This window comes from Rhea pennata, chromosome 1 (genome assembly GCF_028389875.1).
Source record: "Rhea pennata isolate bPtePen1 chromosome 1, bPtePen1.pri, whole genome shotgun sequence".
NCBI lineage: Eukaryota > Metazoa > Chordata > Aves > Rheiformes > Rheidae > Rhea > Rhea pennata.
In genome coordinates this window covers 119,937,262-119,948,983 of record NC_084663.1, presented here as the reverse complement: position 1 = coordinate 119,948,983, position 11,722 = coordinate 119,937,262, and the positions used below count along the sequence as shown (strand labels likewise).

Below are 11,722 nucleotides of genomic sequence, written 5' to 3'. Positions count from 1 at the left end.
TCGGCGGCGCGCGTGCGCACTGCCTCGCCGCGGCATGACTGGCTGAGCGGCGGCGGGGGAGAAGAGAGGGAAGGTGGAGAGCGATGGCGACGTTCTTCGGGGAGGTGGTGGTGGCGCCTTCCCGCGCCGGCGTGGACGACGAGGAGTCGGCCGAGGAGACGCTCGAGGACCGGGAGATCCGTAGGGAGCTGGAGAAGAAAAGGTACCGGCCGCGGGGGCGGTGGGACGACGCCTCGGCGGACCGCGCCGCGGAGGCCGTTGCCCCCCCCCCCCCCCCGCGTTGCCATGGTGATGCGGTCACACCCCCCCCCCCCGGAGGGAGCGGGCTCGCGCCCCCCAGGGGGGCTGGCGGCGGGGGGCGGGGCTACTCCTCGGCCCGGCGCCTGCGGTGAGAGTGCGGCCGCCCCGGTAACGCGGGCGGGCGGGCGTGTGTGTGTGTTGGGGGGCTTCCTTCAGTCTCCCGTGGCGGCGAAGCGTTTTGGCTGCGCCGTCGCCAGCTCGGGGTCCGCTTCTGTTTCTTTCCCTAGGGAGGTCGACGTGCTCTGGACCTTGAAAGCCGGAGGGTCCGCGGAAAGCGCTGCAGACGAGCCAATTCCGTGCTCTAAGTTTATAGTAGCTGTAGGACATAATGCTGCAGGTAGGTGTAGCAAACTGGCGGCTGTTAAATAGCCGTGCTCTTCGGTTCTTGTTTAATACTGAGAAAGTAGGAGCTGGCAGAAGGCGTAGTTTATATGTGTCAGGACACCACACACTCCCTGTGCTGCGGTTGTTCTCTGTAGAAAGAATTGTTCTTAGGTGTGTCCAGATTTAGATTTTAATCGGGGCAGTCCTCCTTTTCCTCTGTATAACTTGTGTTTGGTAGATGCTCCTGGATTGCGTGTTACTTTGCAAAAATTTCCTTCTGGAAATAGGTTGCTCTGTGTGTTCTAGTGTTTTGAAATAAGGATCTGTCGAAGATATAAAATTATGGGTCAGTAAGCTGTAACGCTTTTGTTTGTACTTCAGAATTTCATCTGAAATACTGCATATGTGTGAGATAATCAGAGATACCTGAACAGTGTTGTATCTGCAGTTCTCAGATCATTTTATACTAACTAAATATGTTCTTTTCACATCCCAGATTTTTTAAAAAACTACTGAATGAAGTAACATAAGCAATATTATTTAACTCTTCCTACCTGAGCGCAGGAAGATATCCAGGGTTTTACTGGTTTTGGAAGTTTCTGTTCCTCAGATTATTTTGCCCTGTAATAAATGGATGTTTTAGTTTAATATCCTTGGTAAAGTTTTAAATATGGAGATTTCTGACTTTAATTTCTCTCCCCTTTTATTCATTAACATCTAATATATGTATTTTTTTAACCTCAGTCTCTTTTTCATGTTTTTATTCTCCACTTGTTGATAATGCTCTCTTTTTGTGTGGTTATTTACTTGTCAGACTTGGAGTTTTAAGTTTCCATCTCGCATTCCCACACCCACTTACTTAGGTCTCGAGTTTCTAAATAGCTCTTTCACACCAGATATAAAGAAGTTTTAAATCTTCTCTATGTTTAGATCTTATTGATATCTTTATTCTAGTTAAGTCTGTGGGATTATTCACATTCCTGATTTTTGCTGGATTTGCTCAGTAAAATATATAATTATTTTATCTTCTGAACTTGAGGAAGAGTTACAAAGAAATAAACTAATTTGGTTCACAGATTTATTTGTAGAACAAAGCTTTTGTATTTATTTGTAGAATAGAGATTTTATTTCTATATAAATTAATAGTAGCATTCTTTGCAGCTTTCCTGTCATCTTTTATTCTGGATTCTGTATGCTGGGAAGTAGTTGGAGCTGTGAAATTGTGGAATGAATGGTGTCGAACATCCAGCACAACAAACATCCTCCTGACAGATTCTTTCTGTTTGTTCTATCGCCTAATATCAGACCCGACAGTAAGTGATTTATGCATGAATTTGTCTATGTTTAACTTTCTGAAGAAAAAAGCAGCCTCCCCCACCCCACATCATTAAGGTTGCAGTGTTTTGGGTTAATCCCATCAAAAAAGGGTCAAGTTTCTTTCAAAAGTACTCGCTAAAACTCCCTGCAGTTCTGACTTAGGAAGTTTGATGCAAAGAAGGTGTATAGCAGGATTGAGTGTTTCATATCAGCTGTGAATGAAAAAATTGTTGAAATAGAGTGGAAGAAACCCAAGAACGTTGAACATGTTTTTGACTGCAATTATGTCATCTTGACACATGATTGTGAGCTGTTATTGTGCTCTTCAAACAACTTCCTTACACAACTTTTTTTACTTGTCAGGTTTTGTTGTGCCAGTGCAGTTGCTATGTTGCTGAGGATCAACAGTTTCAGTGGCTTGAAAAGGTAAAATTGATAAGACAACAAATGGAGCAATGAAATCTTAGGGGCAGGGATCCTCAACTTAATGCAAGTGCTTCCTCTTCCCTGGTGTTCTAACTGTAATAAGCACTGTAAGTAAGAGTTTTCACTGGTGCTTTCTCTTCTGAAGTACTGAACAAATGAAAAAATATTGTCTGCGAATTTTGTGAAATTCTTTCCTAGATTCTGCTGTAATTCAGCAACTTTGTGCAACTAGTGAAGCAATTGCACAACTTTTATTGGAGAATCTTATTTTTGTTATACTTCCTACTTTCCAATCTTTTTTTCTTGATAGGCTTAAATCTTCTATGGCTTATTTCAGCTGCATCCCAGTCCTGGGAGAATCCTTCCCTAAAAAAATAGTAACATAACTCCACTTGCACAGCTATCAAAGGATCCCCAAACAACGTTGTCTTGAAAGTTGTGGTAGATGGTACTTTTACTGGCAGGTGTGCTCATTTTCTTTCACAAGGTGAATTATAAGTGAAGGTGCCCCTAAAGCACCGTCTGTCCAGTTTGTTCGTATACTCGCTTTGCTGTGTGGGCAGTCCTCGAATCTTCCAAGTACATGGATGCTTCTGGTCTTTCACATCTCTCCAAGTGCCATAAAGTAGATTTTACTAAGATAAAACTAGGGGAATAATCTGGCTAGGTTTTCTTTATGCATTTGGGTCACAGTTTAGCCTTAAATAAGTATTGTTTTTTCTGTCTGTCTTTCTGTTTGCTAACCTTTCTTCCTTTAATTCTTCACTGATTTGATGAGCAAACAGATGCTAAATCTGTGAAGCTATGCTGAAGTTGTATAAATCTGTGGCTAGGTGGAGGAGTGAGATGCAAAGCAGTGCCTTTGCTGAGAGGAGCTCCTTTGCCTGAGCCAAATGGAATGTGCTCGATCTAATGTGCCAGCTGGCCCACCCAGCGCATGAGAAAGTTTGCTTGGATGCGAGCGAAGATTATACAGGGTCACAGCGTGAGGGCGGCAGAAAGATTATGGGAAAGCAAAGAGGACAAAGAGCTGGGGCAGCTTCACTGGGCCATATAGGGGCTTGATACCCATGTTTGTAGAAGACTAGTCTTCTGTATTCCATTGCTCTTTGAAGAGTTTAATTCAGTTTGTTGCAGGAGGGGATTGGGAAAGCACTTCGTAGTTCAGAAACTTAAGAAGACCTTAAGCATTTTGTTTTTGCTATATTCCACAAATACTTGTACTTTGTGAGAACTAGGATTACAATAGTTAAGATTAATTGTGATTCTGTTGTCATTTCCGTTTTTCCAGCTGTTTGTGTGGATGTATTATTTCAAGTATTACATGTGTGTTTTTGAGTGGTAGTAGGAGTGTATAGTTTTACTAGGTTAATATTGCTGTGTAATTTTTGCCTTTATGGTTATGAGTATTTTTAAATGTATAGCAAAAATGTTGAGCTGATAATTCTGCTTTTAGAGTGAGTTACAGACCTGTTCTGTGTACTTTGTAAATTCTAATCCACTGAGTATTATCAGAGTCTCCAGTTGGATCTTCACATGTGTGTGTGCCCTCTCAGTAGTTGATCACTGAGTAAATGAGACCATACAGACTACTGTTTTGCTGGAAAAGTGCAGCCCAACTAGTGTTTCCAAAAAGTAAATGTACTGAAAGTTGAAAATATGTGTGATTCTGAAGAGTTACATCAGTTTTACGTTACAGGGATAAGATACTGATGCGAGGGAATAGTCACCTCCTCTTGTGTAATTGGTGCCATACACATGAACAAGCAAATTTCTATAATGTTTACCAAATTTCCTCTTTAGTTTTTGCTCACAAGTCTGAAGATGATTGTGCAAAGGATGGTGCATATTTGTCATACCTCTGCTTATTTTTACTTATGTTCTTAAAAACCTGTGGAAGACTCTGCAGCATCTGAATGTTCTGTGATGCTATGCAGTGGATCCAAACTTATGTTTTGTACAGTGTTTTTGAAACTCTTGAATTTGAGCAAAACTAAAAAATTAAATTTCTCTTTAAATCAAATCAATTCTCAATTCAAGATGAATATAATCAAATAAAAACCTGAGTATTTAAAATGAAGAATAATCTTAAATTTAAATTCTGTAGGACATCTGGAGAGCAATACGAGCAAATACGAATTCAAAACGTATTGCAAATTAGCAAGCTGCCTTCTTGTTGTAAGTGGCCTCTTTTTATACGTAGTTTTTTTTTTTTTTTTTTTTTTTTCCAGCATTAGGAAAAATAGTAAGTTTTAATATATTTGCAGGTGAATCGAAAGTGCCGAAAACCTAAAGCTTCTCAAGAAAATCAGAAGACTTGGTAAATGCGTTAGCTATTCTTGGGATCTTTTTTCTTTCTATACCAGATGCGTGTACACGAAACTTCTGTCTGAAGTTTTTGACTCAATTTTAGTTAGTCCTGCAAAGCTTAGTTAAACTCCTCTTTGCCATCTCTACCTAAATTAAAATTGATCTTTGTGCTTTTATGTTGTTATTGCGATAGGATAAACTTTACTTATGTTGGAACTAACATTTTTATTTCAGGTTTTTGGCTGTATGAGAAAGGAAGGCTTGCAAGTAACCATTCTTTCAACATGTCCTGTAGCTGATTATAAAACTCAGGAATCCACTTTAACACTTCCATCTCCTTTTCTGAAAGCTTTAAAGACAAAAGAATTTAAAGAGCCAGTTTGCTGCCCACTGCTGGAACAGCCTAACATTGTGCGAGATCTACCTGCAGCTGGTATGATGCAATTTCACTTATTTATCATGTTACTAGCTACTGCTACTCACAACAGAAAATGCGTTTTGAAGAGCACTCCATTAGATTCTTTACTTAATTAGCTAGCAAGTTAGCTTTTGAAAGATGTCAAACTGTTAGGAATTATGTGTTGCGTTGTAAAATATGAACGTGTTTGAAAAACGTGCAAAAGTTTCTTTTACCTCTTAAGTATTGGACATAAGAACTAGCAAATTCTGCAGTATAACTTCATAACATTTACATATATTGGCTGTTTGAAACATATTTGTTTGATAAGAAATTAAAATACCCAGTAAGTGTTATTTTCATCTGAGTACTATACTTGAGGCTTATAAAGTCCCTTCTGCATGCTATGAGGGATGTAGGTTTCACCATGCTATTGATGGACCTGATAAAGAGGCTAGACTCAGTTTTATTCTTCTGTAGTATAATGACTCTTCCAAGGCTTTTAAGTACACAGTACTAAAATAATAGTAGCATAATGAGTAAAAACTTGTCTATCAGGAGCTAAAGGGAGAAAAATTTCTAAGAAAAGGTTTTTATGCACTTTCTAAGTTTTGAAATTTTATATGCATTTTTTAAATATTCCTCTATTTTTGTTTTCCAATACCATGTAATTTCTGATTAAGGTATTTGTTAGAAACAAATGCTAGGTATTATTTACTACTTTTTGGTAGTTCATTTTCTTGTGCACCTTGGGGAATGAGGGATTCCAGTCTTACAGTCAGGATCCTGAACATTTGATAAAACTCTCAGTTTATAAACTTCCATGATTTTAAAGTTCTTCCCAAAATGAGATTTTACTTACAGAATTGAGATTTCTTCTTTGCTGAATTTAACATACATTTTCTCTTGACTTGTATTTAGTTTTGAGTTATTGTCAAGTATGGCAGATTCCTGCAGTATTGTATCAGTGTTACACCGATGTCATCAAACTGGACACAGTTACAGTTGAAGCATTCAAGCCTCTGCTTTCTTCTAAAATCCTGAAAAGTTTAGTTAAGGTAAAATTTCATATTTAAAAATCAGTTGAAGATTCTGTCTATCTTGAGCTGTCTGTCTTTAATCTCTATTAATTCTGCCATTTATGTTCCTCTGTGAAGAGACCAACTAAAAAACTGATATATATAAGATACAGAAGATACACAGCTTTATTTAGCAGATGTTCTTAGTTTAGATAGTGATTTCTGAAACAGTATCTGCTGTAGCTAGTTATATCTGTTCATAAGTTGCTTAGAAGTAATGAATCTGTCGCTTCCCTAAAAATCTTCAGTTTAACTTTTCAGGCACTTGGAATGGTAGCAATATTTTAGGGAGTTACTTATTGTGATTGTTTAAGCTACAGCTTCATTTAGGGGTATCTTGTTTTAAATTGTCAAAGTATATTTATTTTTTGACATTCTACTTGGATACTGAAGATGATTCTGTTCTAGCTCTCCATCTACCTGTCTTAGGCAATACCTGAAAGTTTCTTAAGAAAAATATTTTGACCTATAACTTTTTTTTGGAACTTGAAAGACTGCAAATTTATAGAGTTGATCCTTATAGTTGTGTGCTAATCCAATAACTTTCTGGTCATCTCATTTTAGCTACTGAAGTCACTGTTTTCCTTCTTTATGAAATGTTTTTAGTTGACATGTAGCTATTTCAAAATATTAGCCTCCATTTTGCCAGTTGGACTTTCATTTATATGATGGAGAGGCATATGTATACTGGAATACTTATTTCAAGTATAACTGTGGGAATTGAAAATTAGTTTTCATTACAATTTTTACTGGCAAACTAAATAAGGCAAACAGGCTAGTATGTAACTCTGAAGGGGAAAAAATAACGTAGACTCTCTTTCTTTCTGGAGTATAGCCATGCAAGGGAGGATGAATGCAAATTAAAAAAAAACAGAGCATGGTTAAACTGCAAATTGCTTTGGAACCTTTAGCAGTACTCTGGGTATCTTGATTCATAAGACCTAAGTTTTGTCATAGTTAACATTTTAATCAAACTGATGTTCACAGTAATAAAAATTGGGATGGGAGGAAATGAAGTTTGTTTTTTCTTGCCAGCCATGTAGATAATGCTGATCGTCTCTTTTTTTTACTAGGATGTTTCTGAAAGCACAAAGATTTTGAAGAAGTTACTGACAACCAATGAGACTCACAATAATATCTATATATAAAAGAGGCATTTATCACATAGACTGCATTTTTGTGAACTCTACAGTTCTTCTGTAGGGAAGATCTTGGAATTGTAGCTGTTTCCTTAAAAGCAGAATAAATCCTAATAGATTTTTACTTTTGCATTTATTTTTTTACTCTTGAATTCGTCACTACAAACACACATTTATTCTGCATGGGATAGGAGACTTTCACCTGGAGCAATTTTGTGCACAAAAGATAAGTGGAATATGAAAATCAACTTTATTTTTTTCTCCTCCTAAATCAGCTGTCTTTTTTTTTAAATATATACCTTCTATATGCAAAAGAGATAATGCAGTTAGGGAAGTTAGTCATACCTAATGAGGACACCTATCTTTAACTTAAGAGGTAAAACCTGCCTTTATACTCAGTCTTCTTTAAAGCTTTGTGTGTTACAGAGAAATAAACTCTGCATCTTTTTACATACGTGTGTCACACGTCTAATATATGTACATGTACACATACATAGATCATTCAGAATGAAGCATAGTCAATATTTTCAGCAGACTTACTAGCACAAACTGAAGAATTTAAGGCTGGTTTTACGAATCGGTAGAAAAGCCAGAAATGCGGAGTTCCTTGGAGGGGCTTATGCATGGATGGGCTTGGTTTGGATGATACTGCCTGCATAGATGGCAGGAAGGGACACGTGCCCTCATTCAGCTTCATCAGTTCCCATTTGCAGCACTTAGTGAAAAACTCACCTCTTGTTAGCAGTTTCAGCTGATACACAAAATCATGAACTGGAGCTGCAGAGGTGCAGCAGCAAGCATTCCCTGCTTTCAGCTTTCATGACTGTTGCAGAAAACCTCCTGCTGAAATTGGGTGGTAGGCTTGCAAGCTGTTTCAGCTGGATTTGCCAGTACTTGTGTGTTAGAGTAAGTTATTCCAGTTTTGAAATCACATTTGCCATGAAGTTCTAACTACTTCTTCACATGAAAAAATTCATTTTGGTTTTAATTTTACAGGTCAAAATGTCTTCAAATGTATTTAGATTGTTACAAGCAGAGTGAATTAATCTGTCCTCATAATCTGCTTTAATCCTTTTAGTGGCTAGCAATAGTAGGAATAGTGCATGTCTTTTATACTGAATATGACATTTTCAGAGAAAAGTAAGGGTTCAGATTTTAGTGTTACAAAATACTCTCTCAAAATTAATGACTTAATTTCAGCAGTATTTAAAATATTTATTGGAATTGTTATGCAGATAACTTTTATATACTCCTGGTATAATTCAACATTTTATTTAAGATTATGATGCTAAAAATATTCTGTTGCTACCATAGGTGTTGTCACTGCATGGAGATCTTTAAATTACGTGTAGCTTATTCTGTAGGACAATAAGGACAACAGCTTGAAAGTTCTCTACTTAGTTTAATTTTGACTTATAGTGGATACCCAGTGGAAATTTTTGAACACTGTATGCCTGTAATGGAACTGTCATCCCTTCTGATTTGAAAATGGTAAGCTTGATCAGTGTCCACTCAAGCAAGTAAGCCCTGGCTTCAGCAGGTCTGTTACAAATTCGGTTTTTGAAATTTTTAACTACATAATGTATAGCGGTTTCAACTGTAGTAAAATGTTACTGATGTGGATTCAAAGTTGTTTATCAGTCAGAAATTGATTTAAACTTCTGTTAATATAATTAAAGTTTAGAGTTAAGCAAGTAACTTGCTTTAAGTGATACTGTATTTTGGAACAAACTGATGAAGGGTGAAGTGCAGGATATGGGATTTTTTTGTCTGTTTGCACATAGTGTTTTAATTAAAACCTGTTTGTATACATGATCTGAGATGAGAATTCTGTTGCTTATATTCATATGTTGGCTGCACCATTTTCTAACTTATACGCTAAACATATTTGATCCATAATAAATAATGAATTTAACAAGAAAAATTCTTATTTTGAATTAAAAATACAAAGGCTGTTATAGGAGCTAAAAATACACTTTTGGTATTGTTTTTATTATCCATGCAGTTTGCAACATTTCAGTTATTCGTTGAAAAGCATTTTGATTTTACTACCTGGGTTTATGCTGAGATGTGAGAGGACTCTTAATCACCATGAATAAAAGCAGCAAACGGAACTCTCTGCCAATTTGAAAGATGAAATTAGGAAGATTGTATATTTTGAATCAAAAAAAGTAGCCTTTGGAACATTCTTCCAAAGGTTGTAGTAGCCTCTGAATACCTGGAAGCATTTACATGCATTCCAGTTAGTAGTTCGCTCTATGTATCCAGGTAGACTTCTGTGGTCCACATTACAGCAAGGTCACACTTTATGCAATAGTTTCTTATGATGTGCAACTATAATTGGTCTGAGCATGTGCACTATACAGTCAGCAAGACTGTGACCATCAGATTGAGCTGGATTGTGCTCTGCAAACCTGAAATACCAGCCTTTTCCAGTGCACAGTAGAACAGAGTAATGAAGGAGAATACTTTAATTTAAAATTCTTTCTTTTTTCTTTTCATATTTTGATGTGTCATATCTGTATAGCTCATGTTCCTGCTTTAAAAAAAGCAGCTCTGGAAGCATCAGAGCTAGTGAAGCCTGTATATCTAATAAGAGGCTGACTGAAGTTTTTCCCTTGTATTTGAACATTATGCTTCTGTGTGTGTGTTTTGTAGTGTTTAATAACAGCCTACGATAAGGTTTTCTTTATTTCTAGTGGCTCTCTGTTTAAATAAGATTTGCAGGAACATGCACACTTCCTGCTCTCCTTCCTGCTTGCTTCCTTGTCAAATGTCTTCAATGGCTTTGGGGGAAGAAGTGACGACTGGATTTTTTTCATGCATGTCCAGAATGTGATTGTATAACCCTCCTTTCCTTAAGGTTTCAGGCCAAAAGCAAATGACCAAACCAGAGCAAACTGTTAGACTAGAAGAACTTTTTTCCTTCAAATTTTCATGTTAGGAAGCCACTTGCTGCTAATACTTTTTTCAAGTAATGCTAGGCTCTCTTCCTCTGAAGAATGCTATCTTCTAAACCAAGGACACAGTCTTAACCTCAAGTCTAACCTGCTTTACAATGCTGCAGAATACATTTGGTAGACAGGCATGTTCTCATCTAGGTGATGTGCCTGACCTAATTCATAAGTCCTAGAGTCATGGTGCCATTTAATGAGATTCTCAGCTCTTAGCTTGTAATTTGTTGATGTCTGTGTAGTTCAGAGCAAAGGTAGAATACAGGACTGTAAAAGGGAGTGCTGAAACCAGGAAATACGGACTTGTTTTTAGATTTGTTATGAGACCTACGTGTTTGAACATCTGAAGCAGCAATGTAGCTATTTGTTTCTCTCTACAGTTTTTGTGATTACATATCCTGCTTTGGTTCCCGAGTCTTCCTCTACTCCATTTTGTTCCTTCTGGGTTTGATATGGAGTACAAGTTTTTGAAACTTCTCCGTGTGTAACATCAGCAGAAATGCTGGCATTATCAGAAAAATAAGAGTGAATGTTCCTGCTGGAGCCCAAGGCCTCTGTGGCACCAAAGCAGCAGTGGTGCTTGCATTGTTCTGAAAGCTGCTTTCAGTGACTGCTTGCCTCATATCCAGTAAGTGCTCCCTGGACTTGGTTCACATTTTTCTATTTCCACTGCACAACAGAGTGAGGTAGAAATGAACTTTATTTATTTATTGCTCATGAATCCATCCTTGAAGCCAGCAGGTGACACACATCTCTTCTCCCTTCCTACATAAAAGTTTCATTATCTTGTTGCATGCCTTTAGCAAGCAGTTTAAGTCTCCATAGACTCCATCTTTCTTACACTGGTAGCGAATACCTTAAGCCCTAACATTGCAGTCTGTGCTGTGTAGTAAAGCCTCAGAGGAAGAACACATCATCATGTATAATTTCACAATTTCTATGTCAAAAATTGTATTAAAAAATTGGGAAGTCAAGTTGGCAAAACTTAGGAAAATACTGGAAGTCTGCATGTGCAAACTTCAATTCAGTTCCTACCCAAGGCTCGAAGACATTTGTATTTTAACTACAATGTTAGTTGCTTTTTCCCCTTGTAAAACTGCCCTGCCAAAGTGCAATGCCGAGTTAAAACAGCATGGAGGGGAAGAGACTCGGCCCGCCTCATTTGTCTTCTGTATTAGAGGATGTGATAACAGAGAGAAGTGAGTTTTGCAAAGAAAAGGTCTGAGGTTGAAAATAGACAAGGCGCAAAGAAAAGGAATTTGTTCTTGCCTCAACATCAGACAAGAATTTCCTTTGTAATGCTAGGCAAGCCTTGTAAACGACAATCTGACATGCAGTTGCTAACTAGATATTTTGTGGGTGAGCAAGCTGAGGTACCTAGGATCTGACTTACATGCTGAGTATTCACAAAATGAGCTTAAGGACAAAGCTGGAGTGGGTGCTGAAGGCAGAAAAAGAATTATAGTGAGATTTGAA

At 37.7% G+C, this 11,722-nt stretch overlaps 1 protein-coding gene across 1 annotated transcript; it reads left to right on the top strand.

Moving 5' to 3' along the window:
• PSMG1 (proteasome assembly chaperone 1) lies at window positions 1-9,107 on the top strand. Its single transcript, XM_062573659.1, has 7 exons — window positions 1-202; window positions 528-637; window positions 1,786-1,937; window positions 2,305-2,367; window positions 4,912-5,110; window positions 5,996-6,132; window positions 7,227-9,107. Exons 1-7 carry the CDS (start codon window positions 84-86, stop codon window positions 7,299-7,301), a joined length of 855 nt encoding a protein of 284 aa, XP_062429643.1. The 5' UTR covers window positions 1-83; the 3' UTR covers window positions 7,302-9,107.
• The last annotated feature ends 2,615 nt before the right edge of the window (window positions 9,108-11,722 follow it).